Below are 25,663 nucleotides of genomic sequence, written 5' to 3' on the forward strand. Positions count from 1 at the left end.
TGAAAAATTGTTGAAAATATTGCTGATGTAAATTGTAATAATGATATCAAGAAAAGGCAAGTAACTAACTGTTGGTATTGTATAGCTGAATGTAAAATAAATTTTGGACATATACATGAGGTCAATCAATATTTGAAAGAGAAAGGTAGATGAAATTACACCTACAACTTTATGTTTCAGATCCTGATTTGACTTTCTATACATTTCCACCAGTTTCTGTTTCTACTGTTGGTGGTTAATAACATTGCACAATATAAAATGAAGGGGCTAAATTCAATAGCCTTTCAAGACAGGCTGAGGGATCACAAGGTGGGGTTGACCCAAGTACATTTCTTTCATTGTAGACAGCACACCAGCATCATTCCCTATGATTAACAGGATTGTCACACACAGTCAAACTAACTGCACTGTTCAGCAGCTGGATGTCTTAGTGGGCCTAAAATGGCGAGAGGTTAGCTCTAAATAAAGCTACATGACATTACTTAATGTTAGCTTGCATCTCTTAAATGGGGTGCACTGCAGATGGAGGTGTCTACCACTAATTCTGCTCTGGAAAATACTTAATAATAGCACAACATGGGAGACAGTCTGTTCTAGTATTTCCTAATGCTGTACTTAAAGCCTTGGTCAGGATGGGGAAGAGATGTGCTCGATCAGTAGATAGCCATGGAAGTCACTGCAAGAAGTCAAACTGCTAAGGCCTGGATGTTGTACCACAAAATATTCAATAAAATGATTTCACTCATGTGGTCAAAGTCAGCAAATGCATCTTCAAGTGCAATATCCCACCATACACACCGTTAACATTAATTGCACCACACCCACATCACTCACTACTCCCAAAAATACATCATTCAGAACTTGCACCTAACATAGCTTCATCCTGCACTCACATACGTAATAATGCTGCAAGCCATGCCCTCACATTTCAGTTTGCACACATGACCAGCTATTTAACAATGAGAACAACATCACTCATACATTACACCAAGTGAATACACCTTCAAGGCGAGGTGGTGCAGAAATGGAGGCAATAGGTGCTAATGGGAAGATGTAAGGTGTAGCTTCATGTCCTCACCCAATGGACGAGACAGTGCCTGATGTCATTGAAGTAGCCACTGCTTACACCTCCACCAAGCTGAGCCAAAAACAACAGAAGTTGACAATATATTTCTACCTCATCCACATCCTCACAAGTTGTGATCCCCTTATCTGACACAGAAGTTTCAGAATATGTAAGCTTCTAACTCTTACTTTGTGTCACCCTCTCTCTTCCTCTCAACCTACTCTTATTCTTTTCTTCTTTCAGACACTCAAGAGCTGCTGTGGGAGGAGGAAAATAGGTGGAAGGCTTTGATAACGGACTAACACTGTTACCTGATCTATCAGTTGCTGCCATCAGATTAAATACTGGCACTGCATTTACTTTAGTGTATAGTGTATGAGGTGGAGTGTATAGGGTGAATCATTGGGCAACAACAACCTGAAGTCAAGACAAGGAGCAAAGTTAGTGTGGGTGTCAACTCCCTAGATGGTGAGTCTCAAATGACTTCTGGTGCAGAGGATTCAGATGAATACGTTGATGGGGGACACAGTCTGCAGAAGAAAGCTGCTGACATGCATAGTGAAATACTTGCTGCATTGGCAAGTCAACCTGTGTGAGAGATGTTAAAGGAGCATGGAGAAGTCTAGCACCAACTTTCCACAGTGTGCAGAACTTTCAGTTGTGTTTGATTAACCTTTAAGATAGCTGCTACTCTGTGCTCTAAGGCATTAACTGCTTAAAACAGGATCAGGAAAACAATAATATATTCGAGGGCGGCTCAGCCTTGTACATACAGGGCTCCACTGTTTAGGTATCTTCATCAGACTGTCAGCCCACAGAGGTGACAAGGTGTGTTACAACACATCCTTTACCATGTTATCTATTAAACATATAACCATCCCTTTTCAAGGCAGACCATGATGCTTCCAGCATGGAAATGGTGCCAACACCATTAGCAAACTTGTGGACCCAGTCAGAAAGAAGCAACTGATGGGTGATGCCTCAAGATTTTGTTGCAGCTCCAGCAGAAGCCACATGATGTCTGGCTGCTGCAGTAGAAGCTCAGAACTCTGCCATTTACTGCAGGGTCCAGTCCTGGAAGCAATCAGAAAGCCAAATCATGGCCAGTGTTAAAGAGTTTTGCAGCAGTCCAGCCATCAATTCTCAAATAAGAACCAGCCCAGAGGAGTGGGAGTTGCTCCATGGGGCCATAAACCTGCTGACCTCCTATTGTTCTTTCTCAGGCTAATGTCATGTTGTGCTCCCACCCTGTCACCTCACCATCGCCAGCCCAGACTGCTGCAGCCTATCTCAACATGGTGTAGTCCAGGCCTTTTAACGCCAAAATACTCAGTCATCCTGCGATTTGTGAGCTCACACCATTGAAAGTCAGCAGCCTTCCACCACAGCCATATTGCAATTAAAGGGATAGCATTGTGTAACAAAGCGAAGGCGCACAGAGATATCAAGGGCATAGAAACATGGGATTACTTGACATTTGAATATTGAATAGCATCTGGCACAACTTTATTTCTAAATTTTGTTCAGAATGTGTGTCTTTGCTCGCGTTTCATTTTTGCATTTAATTTTAAGTAGAAGCTGCGATGATCAGTGACAGTGGAACAGATATTGCTGATGGTCGTCCAGTTGATGGCAAGGACTGCAAAGCTCCTTTACAGTGGTTCTGGCAACAGTAATATAATTTCTGCCTGAGCCTGGAAACCAAGGCTAATGTTCTAGGGATTCGCATTTGAACCACTGCGGCTGATGGTGAAATTTGAATTCAATAACAAGTTGGAATTCAAATCTAGCCTAATCTCTAATTGTTGTAAACACCCATCTGGCTCTCTCATACCTTTTAGGGAAGGATATCTGCCATGATTACCTGGTCTGGCTTAAAAATAGAAATTTGAAAGATAGGAGCAGGAGTAGGCCATTCAACCCCTTGAGCCTGCTCCACCATTCATTATGATCATGGCTGACTATTGAACTCAGTACCCTAATCCACTCTTCCCCCCAATATCCCTTGAATCCTTTAGCCAAAAGATCTATATCTATTGCCTTCTTGGAAAGACTGTTTTGGCCTTAACCACTTTGCGATACTGAATTCCACAGGCTCACCACTCTCTGGGTGAAGAAGTTTTTCCTCATCTCATACCCTAAACAGTTTTCACCTTATCTTAAACTATGACCCCCAGCTTGGACCTCCTCGCACCATCAGGAACAACCCTGGTAGGATATTATAGGTTTCTATGAGAGCACCCCATCATTCTTCTCAACTCCAGTGAATACAATCTTAACCAACTTAATCTCTCCTCATGTCAGAGCTGCCATTCCAGGAATCAATTCAGTAAACCTTCACTGCACTCCGTCTACAACAAGAACATCCCTCCTCAAATAAGGAGACTAAAACTGCACACAATATTCCAGGTGTGGCCTCACCAATGACCTGTATAACTGCAGCAAGACATCCTTGTGCATTTACATGTGACTCCAGACCAACAGAATGTGGTTGACTCTTAACTGCCCTCTGAAATAGTCAGGCAAGCCACTCAATTCCTGGGAAATTAGGGATGGATAAGAATAGGTTGGACTAGGCTCTGAATGCCCACATCCCATCAATGAATAGAAAACAATAATCAGTGATCTCCTTTAAGCAAAGGCAGATGAACTATCGTGAGATGTTGAAAATATCCTCTGCTCGGCTTGTAAATAGTCAGTCAGTCTGTAAACAATCATGTTCACCTTCTGCCAGTGCAGCCCTTGTCCTGCTCTGACGGCAACAGGTAGCTGTTTTTAGTGAAGATAGCCTGATTCAGATGCACATTCCACTGAAGTTCTGGTGAAAGGATTACTTCCTCAATATCCCAGGCCCAAGCTGAGAAGACTCCCTCCCCTCTTCTGGCAGCCTTCCCTACTCAATTTCAAGATCATGTTGGATGCCAAGGATAATGCCTATTATTGCACTAATGCCTAAGAATAATTAATTTTGCAGATGTCAGGAAAAAATCTTACATCATGCATTACACCACTCCTGGTAGACATTAGCAACTTTAAATAACTTTCAAAAGCACCAAACAATTGAACAATCAGAGCAACAGTGAGTAGAAATCAGTCAGCACTTAACCTGAAGGTGGTATATATCTCTTTAATCAGAACTAGTGCGTCCTTCATGCTGCTGAATATCAGATTAGGCGGACTTTATCCATCCGAATTTTGCAGCAAAAGTAGTTTCTTTATGAAATGTGCTCCATTATATATTTCACAAAGACAATAAGAATATTACATTGCCAATATCTTCTAACTACATCATAATTACTGTCCACACATATTGGTTCACTTGATTTGCATTATATATAGCAGTGCTGATTATAATTTGACGTCTACAGCACCAAACATTTTATTAGCTTATGAATTGTCAGCTTTAAATTTCATTGACCACAAAATCAGAGTCAATGGATAAAATGACAGAACTTGCTGCTGACCTTAAACTGCCCACAAATATCTGGGCATCGATTTTCTCTTCCCAACATTGATTAAATTCTGACACTAATTATAAGGAGATCTCGTCTCCAAGATCAATAATATCGTTAAACAAGCTAAAAAGTCAACCATATCGAAGCATACTCAGATAGCAAACCAAGAAAAAGTTTATCCTTAACTTAATAAATCATTTTATAGGCCATGAAAGAAAGATTGTGATATACGTATGGGATTATGTTTAAACTGAATTATTACAGTCAAATCTTGTTTTTCGCACATTCAACCTTCACAAGTTCACTTATCCATGCAAAACTTATTGTGCACCTTTCGCCCACTGAGAGTGTAATCTTAGCTATGGTGTTGAAGAAATAAATTAAAAAACTTACTTCCTGAAGCAGAAGGTGTGCACTGCACATTTTTGCTGTTTGCAAAAATCACAATTTACAAAGTTTCCCTTTTTCAAGAACATTTGCAAATCACAGGCCTTCATTCAAAAATGTGTGTAGTGTACCTGATTTTTTTTTTTACAAGTGACTTTTATCATAATAATACTTTGTAATCCACAAATATACAATTAGTTTTCCAGGGACAGGGAAGTTGTTGGGCAGTAACGCTGACTAGGTCTGTTAAAAATCCAGCTACACCTCATTCAACAAAATGCAACATTTTCCAAGCTTTTTACAATGAAACTATTCAGGTGAAAAGGGGAATTTTGCATCATATCAATCATATCAGTAACTTTTAGTTAGATTCACTTCTGCAATGACTTCAACAACGAGAAGTAAAGAAGAACCACTGACAGAAACTTCCAGATAACTGGGTTTAATTACACATGCAGAAGTTGTTGCCAGTTTGTTAGAATGTTGAGCACAAAAATTGGCAGTTTTGCCATCATTAACATTGCAAAATCTGGGCCGTTATCTTAACAACTTGTGACGCAAATGATTGTTTTCAATGTGGTTAAATTCTTTGGCCCAGAATTTGCTGGCGTAGAAAGTTTGGTGAATGCCGAGATTTGGATCATTTATGACCTCCTTCAGCTCCAATTGTTTTTCTGTTGCAAATTATTGGAGGCACAAGTTGAACAAACTCAAACAGGATTGTGGTGCAGTCGAGACCTTGATGAGTAATGAAACCAATTTCTATGTCCCCAACCATGAAATTTAAATGGCTGTCAAAGCTGTGAAGTGACAGTTTGACCATCTGCTTATGAAAATAAAGTCGATTGCTGAATTACAGCAAAGAATACATGTACAAGTGCCAAGTTTTATTTTGTCTATGGACCGTGCGAGATGAAAAAGACAGCCTTTCGCACATGGTTCAGATTGTTTGGTATTTTAAAATTTAGGAGTGGAATTAATTGAAAGCAGCTGTTGCTGCCAATGAAAGCATTATATTTTATTGTTACTTTTGGAACTTGCATGGTTAATGTCGCTTTCTTGGAAAAATAGTAGGCCCACATTTCTTTTTTACTCAACTTGCTCAGACATTATTATGCACATCTCTGGCACAGGTGAGATTTGAACCTGGGTCTCTTGGTTCAGGGAACCCACCACTGCACAACAAGAACCCCAGATACTTTGAAATGGTTGGTGGAGTGGCTAGGTCAGTGCTAACTCTAAACCATGGCAGGCTGAATTGAATTTAACATTTACTTTGTTCCCAGCAAGAGTCCACAAACACTCATTTTAATCAGTGAAACAGAGCAGCTCAACTTGCGTTCTGGTTGGGTGTTTTCTGTAGCATGTACAGAACCTGTAATTGCTAACTGGTTATAAGCTGGAAGACCACTGGATAAATAAATTATTCCATTTCAAGGGACGCTCATAATGTTACATAGTGGCTGCAACTTTCTGCCATTGGTTTAATTCATTTTTGAAGCACAAAATTATAGGGAGATGTATAGCTAACCATCCAGCAATTTGCAGCAATTCACAGCTCATGGGGCATCTCTTACTTGCCGTAAATTGATGGAGATTTTATACACTAATGACATTATGTGAATGTCGCTCACAAATATTTTGCCAGCAAAATTCTGGGCTTTTATTTGATAAACAATTAACAATGAGGCCTATGTGACTCATTGTGAGTAATGATCCAGGTTACTGGTATTTTTACAACAATTGATCGTGTCGCAGAATTACAAGTAGTGTGCTCTTAATCACATTGTGTTCTTAAACAGATCTTGCTGTACCTTCACATTGGCAACTTTAGCCCAGATGTTTATAGTGGTGCTTTTTGTAGCCAACAGCATTATTAGAACTAGTTCCTGCAAAATGAAAATATACTTGTTACAAATTTACTGATTTTACAAGCATAGGATTTGTTTAAATTATTTTATTCATTGCATGAAATTGATTTTCTTTTGAGGCCTGAAGGTGGAGAACATGAATAATAATACTGCTAATTTCAGGGTGTAGTTAGTTATGTAGAAGATTCATGGATATTAGGTCAAAATATTTGGAAAGAGAATGAAATGGTTCCTTTGGGAGAAAAAGATCTTTAGTAAGGAGACTTGAACATTTCTTACAATAACAATTTAGTGTAAAGGATATATAGTTCATTTAACAGAATCTTATCTGTACTTTAAAACATGATAAGTACAAATAATTAGAGTGACTAAATTTGAGTGCAGAGATGTGGACATTTGATCCATTTTGCCTAATCAGTGCCAGCTCCAGAACTGAACAATTTAATTCCATTTTGCTGTTTTCTTTTCCTATTCCCTTTACATTTTTCTTTTGTGCTAAATTAGTTTTAAATTCCATGACTCATTTCATTTTAATCATCACTTCTGGTAATGTATTCTATATTGTTATAGCCCTTAGATAAGACAAAATCTTGCAAACTCGTCATTTATACTAAGAAAGTTAATGATAACTTAATGCTCCATTGTTGTAAATGGCAATTATGTTTGACTTGAAAAATGTTCTATGGCTTTTCAATTTTTTTTAGAAAAAAGATCCCAACCTATTAGCAAACTAGCCTGACAGAATGTCACATTTCGGCAGTGTGAGGGTGGAGAATTAAAATAGGCAGTTGAAATTATGACTGACGTGCGATTTGATTATACTGATTAATATAAATGTAATATCTCATATTGCTAGATTCAGCAAATTCTCCTTTTAAAATCATGTAATGGCGCTCTCTGCTTGATCTAAGCAAGCATTTGAATAGGAGACATTTAGTTTCTCTCTCTCTCTCCTATGCCATGTATTAACTTTTATCAACTGTACTTTTGCAAGTGTGGCTCAGGATTCACCCATTCATTTCATTTTCTCCTATTATTTGAAGTTATCCAAACTTTCAGCCCTTAAAAGCTTGGCTAAATTGCTATGGATACCAAAGAGTGATACAAGGTGTTACATTTAATGCGCCCTTGGTAATTGCTATATCCAATTCTAACCTCCAGTGTACAAACAGACAAATTATGGTTTACACACAGCTTCTTGAGCCTTCTCCAGTATTCAATAAGAACATGGATAATCTGATTAATCCACATTCCTACCAATCCTCAATGCTTAGCAAGCATTTATCTATTACTGCCTTAAAAAAAATATAAAGGCTATGCTTCCACTGTTTTTTGAGGAAGAAAGTTCCAAAGACTCATAATTGAGAAACTTTCTTCTCATGAAAGGTTTGCAGAAGCATTGGATGAACAAATAGCCAATGTGATTTAGCTTTCATAAGTATATTGTACATTATTAGTAATTGTTTTTGCTGCTGAGCAGGCCATCAAGGTCTGTGTGTGGTAACAGCTTCCAGAAGCAGAAGCCATTCAGCGATCCACTAAATCTACTTTACAGTAGATTTGTCTACAGTAAATTGACTTGGGGCGGCACGGTGGTTCAGTGGTTAGCACTATTGCCTCACAGTGCCAGGGACCTGGGTTTGATTCCACCCTCAGGTGACTATCTGTGTGGAGTTGGCACATTCTCCCCATGTCTGTGTGGGTTTCCTCCAGATGCTCTGGTTTCCTCCCACGGATTCTATGACTCTAAATTGAGAGGCGTATAGCTTCCCAGCAGCCATGGCTTAGAAAACATTGGCTGGGGGTAGGGAATAATGAACATCCAGACCGCAAGATATTTTTCTGTGTGTTAATTATTTAATTGAATAGTACTATATTATATTGGTATATTAGTTGTCTGTTATATAGCATTTTGTTTACTTTGAGTTTGTTACAGTAGATATCTTTATATGACTAAACCTTGTTATATGATTCCATCAGTCTCTGTATACATTGTAACACATAACCTGCAGTCAATGACCATACTATTCAATTTACTACTTGAAATTCTTACCAAAATAATCTTTATAGTCCTTGTACATTTTCGGTCTTAAATTGCGCCCATCTGTGAACAGACATTGTGATTAATTCAATATAACTTTAGAGGCATTATTGAAATAGCCTGGATAAGAAATATCTCTTTAGGGCGGAATGGTGGCTCAGTGGTTAGCACTGCTACCTCACAGCACCAAGGACCCAGGTTCAATTCCACCCTCAGGTGACCGTCTGTGTGGAGTTTGCACATTCTCCCTGTGTCTGCATGGGTTTCCTCCAGGTGCTCTGGTTTCCTCCCACAGTCCAAAGATATGCAGGCTAGGTGGATTGGCCATGCTAAGTTGCCCATAGTGTCCAGGGATGTGTAGATTGGGTGGGTTAAAGGAGGAATGGGTCTGGGTGGGATGTCAGAGGGTCAGTGTGGACTTGTTGGGCCGAAGGGCCTGTTTCCATATTGTAGGATTGATTAATTGAAATATTTTGATTCAAAATAGCTCAAGTCTGTCAATTCATTTTTGCTTCAAAAGATGAAAATGTTGTAGAATTCATGGCTCAGTTAATCTCTATTTTTCTTTGCTAATCCACACAATTAATAGAACGGAGTTGTATTTTCCTGTATGTCAGTATTGTTCATTGGTTGTCCAAAAACCTCATAGCTAGACCCTTGATTGCATTGAATACCATTTCTGAATTTCTGGATTGATTAGGGCAAACCAAAAGGTATTTTTCACAATGAAAAATGTGTCAAACATTTCATTTATACAAGGACCACTTGGCAGTGAAAATGGGATATAAACGTAATGATTTGGGGGTAAAGATGAAAGTGAATTTCCCACATTTAATAATGAAGATTTAGTCCTTAAAATAAGGAAACACAAACTTAGATATATGGATTAACCTTCATGATTTCATGATGTCCCAAAGGTTTGCATTACAGTGCAGTGAATACACGCAAGGATGCAAAGCCAACTCCAATTAATCTAACTGGATTATTCTAACGTATCCCAGAACGTTGTGGGAAATAAGAGAGGAAATTACGAGACCTCTTGCAGAAATATTTATGTCATTTATAACTACAGAAGAGGTGCTTGATTGCAGGGTGGCTAATGTTGTACCTTTGTTTAACAAAGGGTGTAAGGAGAAACCGGGAAACTATAGACCTGTGATTCCGACTTTGGTTCTGAGTAAATTGTTGGAGATGATTATAAATAATAGGATTTATGGACATTTAGAGGCAAAAATTGATTAGAGATAGTCAGCATAGTTTTGTGCACGGAAAATCGTGTCTCACAAACTTGATTGAGTTTTTTTAAGGAAGTTACCAAAAAGGTTGATGATGGCAGAGCAGTAGACGTTGCTTATTTGGATTTTAGGAAAGCCTTTGACAAGGTTCCGCATGGTAGACTAATTAGTAAAAGTTAGGTCACTTGGGATTCAGGGTGAGTTTGCCAATTGGATACATGATTGGCTTAACAATAAGAGACAGACAGTAATGGTGGAGGAACAAAAACAGAAGTTGCTGGAAAAGCTCAGCAGGTCTGGCAGCATCTGTGAAGAAAAAAAAATCAGAGTTAACGTTTCAGGTCCAGTGACCCTTCCTCAGAACATTAATGGTGGAGAGTTGCTTTTTGGACTGAAGGTCTGTGACCAGCAGTGTTCCACAGGGATCAGTTCTGGGTCCTCTGTTGTTTATCATTTATATAAATGATTTGGATGAGTATACAGAAGGCATGGTTAGTGAGTTTGTGGATGAATAGACAGTGAAGATTTTCTAAGATTACAAAGGGATCTTGATCAAATGGGTCAAGGAGCTGAAAAATAGCAGATGGAGTTCAATCTGGATAAATGAGAGGTATTGCATTTTGGTACAACAAACAATGTAGGGCTTATACTCTTAATGGTAGGGCCTTGGGTAGTGTTGTAGAACAGAGGGATCTAGGGGTGCAGGTACATAATTCTTTGAAGTTTGTGTCACACATAGACAGGATGATTAAAAAGGCATTTGGCATGCTTGCCTTCATTGCTCAGTCCTCTGAGTATAGGAGTTGGGATATTATGTTGAGGTTGTACAGGACATTGATGAGGCCCCTTCTGGAATATTATGACCAGTTCTGGTTGCCCAATTATAGGAAGGATATTATCAAGCTGGAGAGGGTTCAGAAGAGATTTGCCAGGATGTTGCCAGGTATGGAAGGTTTGAATTATAAAGGAAAGGCTGGATAGGCTGGGACTTTTTTCACTGGAGTGTAGGAGGTTCAGAGGAGACCTGATGGAAGTTTATAAAATAATGAGAGTTATAGATAGAGTTAATGGTAGCGGTCTTTTCCCTAAGATGGGAAATTTCAAGTCTAGGGGGCACATTTTTAAGGTGAGAGGACAGAAATTTAAAAAAAAAAGACTTGAGACAAATTTTTTAGACAGAGCGTGGTTCGCGTGTGGAATGAACTTCCTGATGAAGTGGTGAATGCGGGTACAATTACAATGTTTAAAAGACCTTTGGATGGATACATGAATAGGAAAGGTTTAGAGGGATATGGTCCAGGAGCAGGCAGGTGGGGACAGCTTGGGATTATGTTCGGCATAGACTAATTGGACTGAAGGGTCTGTTTCCGTGCTGTATGACTCTATGACTGCTGAATTACATCCAGACACAAGAGAACATCTCTGTGCACTGCTCTACTCCCTCTAACTTATATTTAAAATGTTGAAACTAAGCCCAAGTGAGTGTTTACTTATTTGCAAATCGTGACATTGAGAACTTTGACTGGAACTTTCTCCAAGAGGCAGATAAGATGGTAAAAGTAATATAACGAGATGCCAAATGTTCAGACACTCTCTGGGCTGGACCTCTGGATCCCAATGAGACAGAATCAAAGATGGGAGGGAGCTAAAATAGCCCTCTCAACTAGCATGCTGATTTTTCTGCTTCAGTTTCACAGGTCGGCGCAACATCGAGGGCTGAAGGGCCTGTAATGCACTGTAATGTTCTATGTTCTATCCCGCAAAGTATTTTCACAGAGATGGGATTGGGGGATGACAAGGTTACCTATCCACACATAATGAGTAACTGTTAAGGCCTAATAAGAACCAATTGAGGCAGGTTTAGAAGCACCTCGCAGCCAGCCTATGTGACAAAACTGTCACTCTCCCTTGTAGTGGCCTCACCCTTCTCTTCCCATTCCTCCCTGCATGGCAAATTGGTCCATTATTAGAGGTACATCCATTTTAACTGTTCAAACAAAACATTGTCGAAAGTAAAACAAAATTTGTTGTTAAACTTTTTCTCATGCACTCATTAGGACAGATGCAAAATTGTCAAACTTCAAGGCGAGCAACAATTTAGATTTCATGAGAAAAGGATGCTGTTTGCACGGCGAGTGAACTTTGGTTGATTGCCATGGAGCATACAGCAGGTCCACCACACCTTTGTTTAATTCAAACAAAGCAACATGTTCTTTTTAACTGGCAGAGGGCCAGTCCCTGCATATGAATTTATGTGGCTTCTAGGAAGTATAAGCTTCTGTGATTCTTAGCACATTTGGGATTGTCCAGCAAATGTTGTATAATTTCAGAATAATATTTAATGTTAGGTGTCATCTTTTTAGTTGGGCAAGCAAAGCCTGGCTGAATCTGGCCAGTACGCAGTCTATTGTGACTAGCTAGAGGGATATGCTGAAAGTCTATGGGATGTACCCAGCATCACACCAGCACTTCTATTCTTGCTCAGCATTATTCATTTGTGGAGTAGGCGGCAAGTTTTATTTTGGTTTGGTTACTGCATCCTGTTAGTAGAAAACATCAACTGTGTTGCTACTGCACAATAGCTACGTAAAGTAGTTTGCTCATTGTCTTTTATACCTTACTCTTCCAGGATAATAAAGTGAATAAAGAATGCCTTCATTTTAGCAAGCCTGTATGTGACCTGCACGTCAACTGCAATACATTATCCACCGGCTCATTCAACATTGCAAGCCTAATTGCAAAGGGGTTGTTCAAGGAAGCAATGAGAATTTGTGCTGCTTCACAATACCATCACATTCTAGATGTGCTACCATTTTCTGAATATGTATTCATTGAACATATGAACTTAGCAACTAATGCAGTTGAGTTCAGATCTTGAATACTAGATGTGATCCTGCCATTGGACAGCATTTGCTGAACAATCCTGAGGGTACTAAGAATTACACTAAGAAGCAATTTTAGACTATCAGTCAGGCTCACATTGTACATAACTTCTAGGAAGCCATTGATGCACAAGGAACTGTCCTGCGCAGAAGAAAAGAAACAGGGCCAGGCATTCACTTTTTTTAATTAAACAAAAGCGTGGGGGCAATAGTTCCTCAGTTGAACCTCTGCCATAGAGAATGCACCAGAATTAATTTTCCAACCAATGAGCACACTTTTTTCATGCAGTGTCTGTTGTTGTTCCCATGGCATCTTGCATCTGTCCTCATGAGTGCAAGTCAAATAGCTTCAACAGCATGATTTTTCAGCAAACTTCAAGTTCAAACAAATTTTATATAGATCCATATAAAGGATCAATGCTCATTTCTTACATTATTCGGAGTCATTCCTGTTAAATAAACTTCAATCATCTCAGACCTAGGTTTGAGGTCATCTGTATGATTCAATTATCAATGCTGCACTTGCTCCCCAATTTGTTTCATCACCACAGTATTAATAGTAGAATATGTAAAAAATAACTGACCACTATTTCCTCGTTGCTTTATGCACTGTCCTCTGTTCGGAATTCCTTCTGCTGGATTCCCGGGATTTATGATGTGACAATCATAGCCAGTGGGACAATGCAGGGGTTCATCTCCATCCTCTGTGGTACTACAGGCTTCAGCTGCAGAAAAGACAAATGGCTAAACAAACTGCCATGATCCAATCTTGTAATTATATTGCAGTATCTGTGATTAAAAGAACAAATGTTCGTGTAACTTGAACACAAACACTTTCAATACATTATGTCATTGGTGAGATCTCAGTTCTAGATTCCCCAAAGGGGAAACATCCTTTCAGCATTTGTGCTGTTGAGCCCCCTCAGAATCCTGAGTGTTTTAATAAGTTCACCTCTCATTTTTCTAAATTTCCAAGTGAGTATAGGCCCAGCCTGGTCAATCTTCCTCATGAGAACTTTCTCATTCCAGGAATCATCACGGTAAAAGTTCCTCTGAACAGCTTCCAAAATAAGTATATGCCCTCCTTTTAAGTAAGATGATGAACATTATACACAATATTGTAGGAGTTGTCTCACCAATGTCCCTAAATCCTTTGAATTGTGGCTGTTTACAAAAGAGAGAGACCTTTTGACCATTAAGTTTACATTAGCTTTCTGCAAGGGTAGTTCATATAGTCCCATCCTTTCATCTTCTCCCCATGACACAGCAAATCTTTTAGCTTCAAGTGTTTATTCCAACTCCCACTTGAAAACCTTAACTGAAACTGTCTCCACCACCCTCTGTGTAATCCAGGTGTCTGAGAGAGAAATCATGAGGGAAAGAGAGGGAAAGAGTGAGAGAATAAAATGAGCATATATGGGCTCTAATAGATATTAACATTTGAAAGTATAAATTAGTCAAACAAATAACCTTCAACTCTCATTACTAAATAAAAATGTTTGGCCAAACTAGATGTATGTAATTTTTAAAGTGTTGGCTGTTCTTGATGCCTATTAAAATGAATTACTTAACATAGAAACCTAGAAGATAGGAACAGGAGGAGGCCATTCAGCCCTTCGAGCCTGCTCTGCCATTCATCATGATCATGGCTGATCGTCCAACTCAATAGCCTAATCCTGCTTTATCCCCATAACCTTTAATCCCATTCACCCCAAGTGCTATATCTAATCGCCTCTTGAATACATTCAATGTTTTGGCATCAACTAATACCTGTGGTACTGAATTCCACAGGCTCACCACTCTTTGGGTGAAGAAATGTCTCCTCATTTGTCCTAAATGGGCTACCCTGAATCCTCAGACTGCGATTCCTGGTTCTGGGCACATCCACCTTTGGGAGCATCCTCCCTGCATCTAACCCGTCTAGTCCTGTCAGAATTTTATAAGTCTCTATGAGATCCCACCCCCTCATTCGTCTGCACTCCAGCAAAAACAATCCTAACCCAGTCAAGGAGACAGAAAGGACTGCAGATGCTGGAAGCTCTAGTCAAAAAAATGCGGAGCTGGAAAAGCACAGCAAGTCAGATAGCATCTGAGGAGCAAAAAAGTCAATGTTCCGGATCAGATGTTTACTTTCCTGCCCCTGGGATGCTGTCTGACCTAACCTAGTCAGTCTGTCCTCATACATCAGTCCCGTCATCCCTGGAATCAGCCTGGGAAACCTTCGCTGCACTCCCTTGAGAGCAAGAGCATCCTTCCTTAGAAAAGGTGACTAAAACTGCACATAATATTCTAGGGGTGGCCTCACTAAGGCAGTGTATAACTGCAACAACACATTCCTGCCGCTGTACTCAAAACCTCTCGCAATGAATCATGTTTACTACTCACATTTGTCATGCTGAGAATTAGAACATTTTAAATGTAAGTACCTACTATTAATAATAAAGCAGTTTAGGTTATGTACCTTTTTCTAGTTTTGACTTCTGTATTTTCTTCCTGCTACTAACATTACATAAACAATGGGAAGCTATAAATAACTCAGTAAGCCTTTTAAAATGGATCATAATTTTCAGTTCAACTGCACTAATATTCCCAAGTTAACTTGATATCAGGCTTTCCAAACTGTGGGTTATGTCCTGAGCATGTCACCAGCGGAAATTTAGAGTTGTGAGCTCAGAGGCACCAAAAGCTATCGTAGAACTCTCACTGAGTGCTAATGGCTGTGTGGCTCCTTTAAATTCTCACAGCTCTCTAAATAATAGGTGTGGCTGATCTTTAAGACCTGAATGCTATTTTGCAAAACCCAGTAGAAAATAAGTGCTTTATATTTACAAACACTGTGGATAAAACAGCTCTCCATCCCTGCTCTCACAGATGTTTAAATCTCATCTCCCTGACACCATTACTCACGAGCACAGATTTCTCATACCTCCCTTCCCATGCAAACACACACACACACACACAAAGTCAGAGGTACGGAGCTCTGTGGTGAGTAACTCACCTCCCATTCATCTGCAAGACACAAACGTGCCTGGGTGAGTGCAGCTCAATAACACTCAGGAAGCTTGACACCATGTAGGACAAGCCCACTTGATTGGCACCACATCCATCACCTTCAACATTCATTCAAACAGAAAAGATAAGGAACTCCTTCCATTAGCTGACAGGTTGAGAACCACAGATCAATTTAAATGTGTTTGGGTTTTTTGCCAAAGGAGACATAACATATATGTATGAAATTCACTGCATGAGAGTATGGGGCAGATAGATTCAACCAGGCCTTTTAAAAAGGTATTGGACAATTATCTGAAAATAGATGCGTTGGGCTACAGGGAAAAGATATGTGGAGTGGGACAAACTGAGCTGCTCTTGCAGAGAGGCAGCACTGACAGCATGGGCTGTATCTTTCTACACTTTAACCACTCTAAGCTTTTCATCGTTTTACCCTAGGTCTTCTACATTAAGGGTCTTTATTTAAGTTTTGGAATAATCAGTGCTGGCTGACATTAAATTAGCTAAAAGTAGTGTTATCATTCCAGTCAAAATCAAACAGCATGCTTTTGTCCAGCGACATTTGCTAGTTTTACAATTTATTGGAAAGATGCCTGAATTTAAGAGGCAAAGAAGAAAAAATCCTCCCCTACACAAGAAGTGATTCGCGTGTTCGAAAATGTAACTCTAAAGAAGCAACTGTTGCTTCAGTGAATGAGTTATATATTAATTAATTGAATCATAGAATAAATGGATTTGTATTTGTGTGTCTATTTCAATTAGTCACTAAATGTTGAGCTCCGGTAGGTGATTCAGGTAAAGTCAACCAGCAGGTAAATAATGGCTCAAGTGACTGCCCAGGCAACACACATACATTTTAACAGGGGGTACGGTAGCATGAAGGCTGTGTTGTGTGTTGCTGGACTGATATATTCAGAAACACGCATTGGAAAATAAAACCCGAAGGAATTGCGGATGTTGTAAATCAGGAACAACATCAGAAGCTGCTGGAAGCTCAGCAGGTCTGGCAGCATCTGTGAAGAAAAAAAAATCAGAGTTAACGTTACAGGTCCGGTGACCCTTCCTCAGAACTGCCTCAACACGCATTGAAACCCCACCATGGCAACTGGAGAATTGAAATTCTTACAAGAATTAACCTGGAATAAAAATCTGACACCGGTAATGATGACCATACCAAAATTTCCTTTTGGGAAGAAAACATATCATCCTTACATAGTCTGTCCTTTAATTAAAAACCAAAAAGAACTGTGATGCTGTAAATCAGAACCAAAAACAGAAGTGTCTGGCAGCATCTGTGAGGAGAAATCCAAGTTAACGTTTTGGATCCGGTTCTGAGGATGGGTCACTGGATCCGAAACGATAATTGATTTCTCTTCACAGATGCTGCCAGACCCGCTGAGCTTTTCAAGTGATTTCTGTTTTTGTTTCTGCTCTGTACTTTGTCTGACTTCCTTTTAGATTACAAAATTCCCCTCTGAAATGGCAATATTAGTCTCATAATTGTATAGGAGGGACAAATAAATGTTGGTCTTGGCAATGGTGCCCACATCTGGTAAATGCTGTGAATTCTTTTACAAAATTGGAAAAGACATGCGATTTTATCACACCTATGCACTTTTCCAGACAATTTTATGTCATTCATGGTCACAAAAGGAAATCTGGAAAAATAATTGATGGGGGAATAAAAATCAAAACAAAATCAAAACAGGTCATCTTTTCCATTCATTGTTGGGATTTGAAGGTCATTGGCAAATGTTGCCCATTCCTAGGTACAATTGAGTAGTTTGCTAGGCCATTTCAGGGGCAGGCAAGTGTCAATCATGTTTATTTAGGACTTGAGTCACATATCAGTTCAATATGTTTAGGTTTGCTGGGTTTCTTCCCTCAAGGAAATGGTTTTATTCCCTTTGATAATAATAGGACTTGCAAGGATCATAAAATAAATTTACCAATTTTTTTTGACTCCCAGTCATGTTCATTCAGGCGTGCATGTTATTATGTATGGGGATGTGCCATACTGACATATTCGCACAACATGTACATATCAGGCGGCACGGTGGCTCAGTGGTTAGCACTGCTGCGTCACATTGCCAGGGACCCGGGCTCAATTCCACCCTCGGGAGACTGTCCGTGTGGAGTTTGCACGTTCTCCCCATGTCTGTGTGGGGTTTCCTCCGGGTGCTCTGGTTTCCTCCCACAGTCCAAAGATGTGCAGGGTAGGTGGATTGGCCATACTAAATTGCCCGTAGTTCCCAGGGATGTTTAGGTTGGGTGGGGTTAGACATGGGGAAAATGTAGGGGAATGGATCTTGGTGAAATGCACTTCAGAGGGGCAGTGTGGACGTATTGGGCCGAATGGCCTGTTTCCACACTGCAGAGATTCTATGATCATGTGCCTTATGACCTGCTAAAAGAAATAAAGGCCTCCTTTTCAGTAGAGAGGAAGAAGGACCCAGATTTTCTTTGTCCAACGATATTGTGGAGATTGGTAACGGGGCAAAAACAATTTTGTTTATGCACAGAACTAATTTTGCTTTGGCAGTCACACAACACCAAGTTATAGTCCAACAGGTTTATCTGATATCACAGGCTTTTGGAGTCCCGCTCCTTCAACAGGTGAAGTGAAGGGAAGTGCACATGCATAGAAAAAAATAGGTGGAGAGATAATGGCATGTAATTAAAAGCCTCAATAGATAAGTAAAAGTGTAAGTGGAGTGTTGACAGGCTGAATTACAAGTCTTTGCAAGTGTCAACCGGTGTGAGTAAAGTGTCAACACCTGACTAACAAGTGAAGGGATGACCTATGAACCAATTAATTGAGGCAGAGAGGTAACCAAAAAAAAAACCAAAAATCAATCATGGTTAATTAAAAGTTGAGGGGACTATTAGATTTACATTAAAAACTTTTTCTGTACTGTGCAAAAATACACAACACATCATGTAGTTTAATTGAATGTTTTTTCTTGGTTGTGTTTTTGCATGTTTACCAATGCTAATTATCTCATTTACTATTTATCCCAAGTTGTCTGATGTTCAATTTGCTTCCTTACTTTTTTCCACTTTTCATTATTAATATTAGAATGATGAAAACCCTGAAAATGCAGCAATCAGGCCAGTCTTTAACGTATCTAAGATTGAAATACTCAGTAACTTGAAGAAAAAAATGTAAGAGAAATCCGGATCAGACATGATTTCAATGAATGGCATTTCAGGCTTAAGGGGCTAAATGGTCATATAAAATAATTAGTGCACATACAACATATTAGGGTGCTCAGTCTACTCATGTATAGTGAAATCACTAATCATACGGAAGAAACAACACCTTGAAGTACTTCTTCTGGTCCATCAAGTAGCCATCCATTACCTCCGAGCCATCTGGGCTTTGGTTGTACCAACCAATCTAGGACTAAAAATTAACATGAGTTAAACAAGCCAGCAAAAACAAAGAATCAACTTTGCACAGCCTTTGGGTGTGAAATGAAGGATAAATCAATGATTATTAGTAATTTGAAATGCAATCCATGCCACAAAATATTCTTCCAACAGTAGTGGAACAATTATGCAAATTCCATGGGATAATATATTTTTCACATAACTTATTTGGAGCCTGGGTATTCACATTATTTCTACTTGTTATTGAAACCCATAGTTTTACTGGGCATTGAAGAGAGGCAAGGAAATAAGATTTATCCAATGTAATCACCAGATTTATTTTCAGTTTGTGGGAGCAAATTTCAGCAAATTATTATAATTGTTTGCCTTTCTGGTGAAGATATTCTCTTGTCAACATTATATTGTTTTTCTCCACTTCAGAAGCTAAGAATGGTCATTATGATCTGCATCAGTGACAAATTCACTTCCTGTGAAAGATCTACTCAAGCTTCCAAGATAGAAAATATTTAAGAGGCTAAGTGGAAGTTGTGTCTATTCGTTAAAGCAAATGTCCTTCAAAGAATGGCTGCAAAATACATTGTTATCTTTAGTCTCATGTTATTTTCCTCATCTTTACATACCCAGAACTCTAACAAACCTGAAGAAATCCCAGATGATATACTCCAGGACAATTATTTATAGTTGCTGCATTCTACTTGTTCAATATCTGGAAGCAAAACTCTTTAGTTTGCTAAACTGAGGGGTTGGATGTTGTATTATTATTTTGATTAAAAATGTGCAAGTTTTTGATTTGCATTCATTAAATAAATAATAATTCCAAATGTTGAGTTGCAAGCCTTGGCAAAAGGGAGAAGGAGGCAAGCAAAACCATCCCTCTCAGAAAGAGGGAAAACTGAGCAGGCAAATGAGCCTTACACAATGTTGATAGACCTAGCAACATATTGCTACAGATTGATTGAGGCAGAAGGTTGGGAGCACGTTGCTTTATTAGCCTTTCAGCCAGACAAGATGGAGTAATGAAAACTATGTTCTTGTCAGCCAGTAGCAAATGGAATTAAGAGGTTTTGAAGTCCATTGTGCTTTCTGCGTAACTAAAGACTATGCTGCCATTATGAATATACCAAAGAATGTTCACAGAATCTTGCAGAGATTAACTATACCTGGTGGTGGCTTTACAGATTCCAAACAAGCATAAATACACCCATTATAACAGCAGCGTTTGTGCCTTTCACATTCAGAGTCCGACCTGCAGCTGGGAACATCACAGGCTCTGTCTGGCAAAGCCTGCGGAGGAGGAGGGCATCGATCATTCTTCTGGTACGGTGATGAATATGAAACCAGCTGATACTCATAGTCCTGTGTAAGAATAAAAAGAAACAGAAAACTTTAGCTCATGTAGCAACCACGAACCAATTCAAACGTACTTGTGGCGAATTAATTTTTCACTTTTGCTGCTACTTTGCTTACAGCTAGAATTGTTAAATGACAAAGTTGCCTCTTTTTACAACAGCATTGCAAATTTGCTGGTAGCAAGTATCCTTTTGTTTCTACTCAATGTGGATTCTCCTGCCATACAGAAAATCTGATACATTATCAGTGGGTTAAAATCATCTACATAGTTTTCTGCTGTCCCCCATTTGCAAAATACTTTCTTTCTTGACAGAAATTTTACCACCAGATATAGAGTAAAAGGTTAATATTCATATGTAAGTAGTTAATCTATATCAGTAGTATTATAAGAGATCGCAGGGGTAGACTCTCGAGAAAAACAGATTATTTGTACAACCTTGTGCTAAGGTTTGACATTTGAGACGGACAGTTAGCAGCATGTTCAATAAAAAGGTAATATTACTAACACCCTCAACTCTGTATTCTCTAGACCTCGCCAAAAACCTAGCTTCCTCCAGTTATTGTCATCATGATAGCAGGAAGTGACAGTGAGTAGCCAATCCAGCAGCAGGGCAAGTACCAAGGGCAAAACTCAGCAATTGGGCATAGTAGTAGGATTAAGAAAAAGCCCAACAACTGCCAAGCAGCTGTAAGTAAAGTGAGAAATTAGAAAACAGAATACAACAAAGACAAGCCATGGAACAAACTCTATCAGTACAAAAATCTTCTGAACATGTGGAAGGCCCAGAAGAAGCCCAAAAAAAATGGCAAACACTGGCGCAGACATTTCGCTAGACATTGGAACTGAAATAATTGCACAGAGGCTTGGTATCACATTACCAAGTCACCCTTTATTTACATGTGCACAGTCAGAGCCCAGCCAGCTCAAAGCCAGTCTTTCAAGCGAGGAGACTTTCTGAATCTCCTGTTTCTTTAACTGTTTATTTTGTTTCCTGCATATTTATTTTGTTTTTTTTTTGGTTTTTCAGAGCCAGTCCGTAGACCGAATGAATCCTCAGAATCTCCTGTTTATATCTGTTAGCAAGGGCTTCCCGATTGGCCCAGGTTAACAACCCCAATCAAGGATCTCAGTCAATGAGATCTACCTAGACCTGGTTTCAATCACGACAGGAACACTTTGGGGTTAATGGCTTAACCAATCATGAACAAGATCTACAGACTGTAAGGACTGTAGATGCTGGAAGTCTGAGTCTATAGGTGTGAGGCTGGAAAAGCACAGCAGGTCAGACAGCATCAGGGGAGCAGGAAAGTCAATGCTTCAGGCTGAAACCCTTTGTCAGGACTGGGGAGAGGGAGGGGGAGGGGAGCCCAGGCACATATAGAGGGAGGGAGTGGGGCTTGGGGATGGGTAGGAGAGATGGTGGTAGGTGGATGCAGGTAACGGGGGTTATTGTAATTGGTCTGTGGGAAGGGTGGAGAGGATAGGTGAGTGGGAAGATGGACAGGTCAGGTCAGGGAGGTGAGGAAGAGGGAGAGGGTTGGACATGGGATAAGAGTGGGGGTGGAGGGATTTTAAAGCTGGTGAAGTCAATATGGAGGCCACTGGGCTGTAAGGTCCCAAGGTGAAATATTGGGTGTTGTTCCTCCAGTTTATGCTTGGCCTCGGTCTGACAGTGGAGGGGACCAAGGATGGACATGTCATCAAGGAAGTGGGAGGGGAACTTAAAATGGATGGTAACTGGAAGGTCAGGTTGGTTGATGCATGCAGAGCGCAGATGCTCTGTGAACCGGTCCCCGAGTCTGCATTTGGTCTCCCCAGTATAAAGGGGACCACATCGAGAGCAACGGAGGCAATAGATCAGGTTTGATGAAGTGCAGGTGAATCTCTGACAGATCTGGAAGGATTGTTTGGGGCCTTAGATGGAGGTGAAGGGGCAGGTGTTGGACCTTTTGTGGTTGCAGGGAAAGGTACCGGCTGTGGTGGAGAAATTGATGGGGAGTGTGGAGCTGACAAGGAAGTCACGGAATGAACGGTCCGTGCAGAAAGCAAACAGGGTGAGGAGGGAACTATCGTTTTAGTGGTGGAGTCTGATTGTAGTGATGGAAATGTCCGAGGATGATGCATTGTATTTGGATGTTGGTGGGATGGTACATGAGGACTAAGGGGATTCTATCCTTGTTGCTATTGGGTGGAGGAGGTTTGAGGGCAGAAGTGTGGGAAATGGAGGGGATGTGGTTGAGGGCATCCTTCATTATAGAAGAGGGGAAATTACAGTCCCTAAAGTAGGAGGATATCTAGGATGTCCTGGAGTAGAACGCCTCATTCTGGGAGAAGATGCTATGGGACAGCATTTTTGCAGGAGTGTGGGTGAGAGGAGGTGTAGTCGAGGTAATCGTGGGAATCAGTGGGTTTGAAATCGATGTCAGTGAGGAGTTCAAGCGGTTCATCAACTTCACCAAAACCTTCTACCCCGCCCTCAAATTCTAGACTATTTCTGACACCTCCCTCCCTTTTCCTGGACCTCTCCTTCTTCACCTCCGCAAACCAACTCATCACCAACTCCCCTGATGATATGTCCATCCTTGGCCACCTCCATTGTCAGAGTGAGGCCAAACGTAAACTGGAGGAACAACACCTGATATTTCGCCTTGGGAGTTTACAGCCTAATGGACTCAACATTGACTTCACCAAATCCCCTCCCTTATCCCATGTCCAACCATTCCCCTCCTCCTCACCTCCCTGACCTGATCCGTCCATCTTCCCACTCACCTATCCTCGCCACCTTTCCCATGGACCAATCACAATAACCCCCTCCCTGCATCTACCCATCACCATCTCTCCTGCCCATCTCCAAGCCTCACCCCCTCCCTGTGTGTGTGTCTGGGCTTCCCTCCCTCTCCTTGGTCCTGATGAAGGATTTCAGCCCAAAACATTGATATTCCTGTTCCTCTGATGCTGTCTGACCTGCTGTGCTTTTCCAGCCTCACAACAAGAACAAGATCAGTGCCTTTTTTATGCATTTTGCAGCAATGTAGATGATGTTTTAGTGATGAACGATATACAAGAAGAAACTGCTACCTCTGGTTTATATCTTTGGCGTTTTTGATACTTACTTCAGCCAACAATAAAATATTATAAACAGAGAAGAAGTTTAAGAAACAATGCTAAAAAAGAACTGTGAGACATGAATTAATGACCTCTATCAATTAGCAGAGAATAATGAGTATGGAATTTGTGGAGAAGACCTGATAAGGGATTGCATTGTGGTTGGAGTTTTGAAAGGAAGCTTATTAGTTTTTCACAGTTAGAAGGAGACTTGACAAAAGCAAGAGAGAGAGTGTTACAATTGGCAAGGTAGCTAGACATGAGGAAAGACTAAAGTTTTTATTCGCATGTTCAAGAAGGGAAAGCAATGGAGGAAGAGCTATTTGTAGAGCACAGGAGACGAAAACGCACCTAAGCTGAGGCAGGGAAAGCATGAAGAAAAGGTGAGTCACCAGCCATAATTATGCAGTCAGTTCCCATTATGTAGTTGTATTATAATAAATAATTATTACTGTTGTTTTTGGACAAATTAAGAATTATATAACAGGACTCAGGAAATCAGGTTAACAATAGCTTATTCGATGCATATTTTTTAAAATTCACTCACAGGATGAGGGCATTGCTGATGAGGCCAGTATTTATTGCCCATCCCTAATTGCCCAGGGGCCAGTTAAGAGTCAACCACATTGCTGTGGGTCTGGAGTCACATGTAGGTCAGACCAGGTAAGGATGGAAACTTTCTTCCCTAAAGGACATTAGCAAACCTGATGAGTTCTTCCAACAATTGGCAATAGATTCACGGTCATCATTGGACTCTTAATTCCAGATATTTATTGAATTCAAATTCCACCATTGCCATGGCGGGATTCAAACCCAGGTCTTAACTGCCCTCTGGGCAATTAAGGATGGACAATAAATGCTGTCTAGCTAGCAATGCCGCCCATCCTGTGAATGAATAAAGTAAAAAAATTCCTGCATAAAACCGTGACATATTCAAATTTGTACCACAGCGAGAACGGTCAAGCTTGAAATCAAAATTAAAATCTCACCCAAACATGTTACAGCCAAGAGACTGAAGAATTCACAAATAATGTTTGAGAGAAGTAACAGAATCGGAAAGAATTTAATGAACTGTGAAATTAAACAGGCAAAAAACAACAAAATTTGAGCTGGTCGCTAGGGCAGTCATATCAGTCCTACCCATCAGTACAGGGACCACGATGTATGAACTAAAAATACCGAAAAGGTTAGTTAACTGCAACACTGCAGTTTAAAAGAGAAACAATCACAGAGACCCTATATGTGATTGAAAGTCAAAAGAATTTGTTACTAAGCAGGAAAGTATGCATGTTTGAGACTTCTTACAAGATTGATAAGCTAGACAGCCAGGGAACAAAAGGAATTCAGATGAAAGAATTCCCGCAATTGTTCAGTGGTTTATGAAAGCTAAAAACAGCGTACAATATAACATTGAGAGTAAAAAGCTAACCTCTGGTTATATCGTCCAAGAAGGGTTCATGTCCACTTTTGAAGAAAGTGAAGCAGAAATTGAAGAAATGCTGAAACAGGGAGTGATTGCATTAGAGACAAGGCTAACAAATTGGCTCTAACATGGGGAGATGCCAAAACTAACTGGTTGAGAAAGAATGTGTGTTGATCTGACAAAATTAAAGACGACGGTACAGAGACAAGCCCGTCCTACGGGGCCTGTGATTGAGAGTCTGGTGGAGCTAGCTAAAAGCACAATTTTCACTGAACTTGATGCCAACCATAGCTTTTGACAGCTTCCTTTGGACAAAGAATCAAACTACTAACAATGTTTATAACAACGTTTGGATAATATTGTTTCTAAACATTTATCTTTCGGGCATAACACTGGCATCAGAAATTTCTTCTCTGGTTCTGTAATTACATTTGTTTCAAAGTTG

General features: G+C 40.0%; 1 protein-coding gene across 2 annotated transcripts in view; it reads right to left on the reverse strand.

Annotated features, from left to right (window-relative positions):
* Positions 1 to 25,663, reverse strand: part of wfdc1 (WAP four-disulfide core domain 1) — a 52,417-nt gene that overhangs the window by 4,572 nt on the left and 22,182 nt on the right. Inside the window, exons 2-6 of one of the 2 annotated variants that reach the window (XM_048605770.1) lie at positions 20,500 to 20,695; positions 19,269 to 19,352; positions 13,522 to 13,662; positions 8,833 to 8,883; positions 6,723 to 6,797 (exon numbers count right to left, since the gene is read on the reverse strand). In XM_048605770.1, the coding sequence (XP_048461727.1) occupies positions 6,739 to 6,797; positions 8,833 to 8,883; positions 13,522 to 13,662; positions 19,269 to 19,352; positions 20,500 to 20,695 (531 nt within the window). In that variant the 3' untranslated portion in view covers positions 6,723 to 6,738. Of the gene's footprint in view, positions 1 to 3,551; positions 6,798 to 8,832; positions 8,884 to 13,521; positions 13,663 to 19,268; positions 19,353 to 20,499; positions 20,696 to 25,663 lie in introns of those variants that run through there. The other variant, XM_020526869.2, reaches the window with a different exon arrangement.

This window comes from Rhincodon typus, chromosome 15 (genome assembly GCF_021869965.1).
Source record: "Rhincodon typus isolate 14 chromosome 15, sRhiTyp1.1, whole genome shotgun sequence".
NCBI classification, from domain to species: domain Eukaryota; kingdom Metazoa; phylum Chordata; class Chondrichthyes; order Orectolobiformes; family Rhincodontidae; genus Rhincodon; species Rhincodon typus.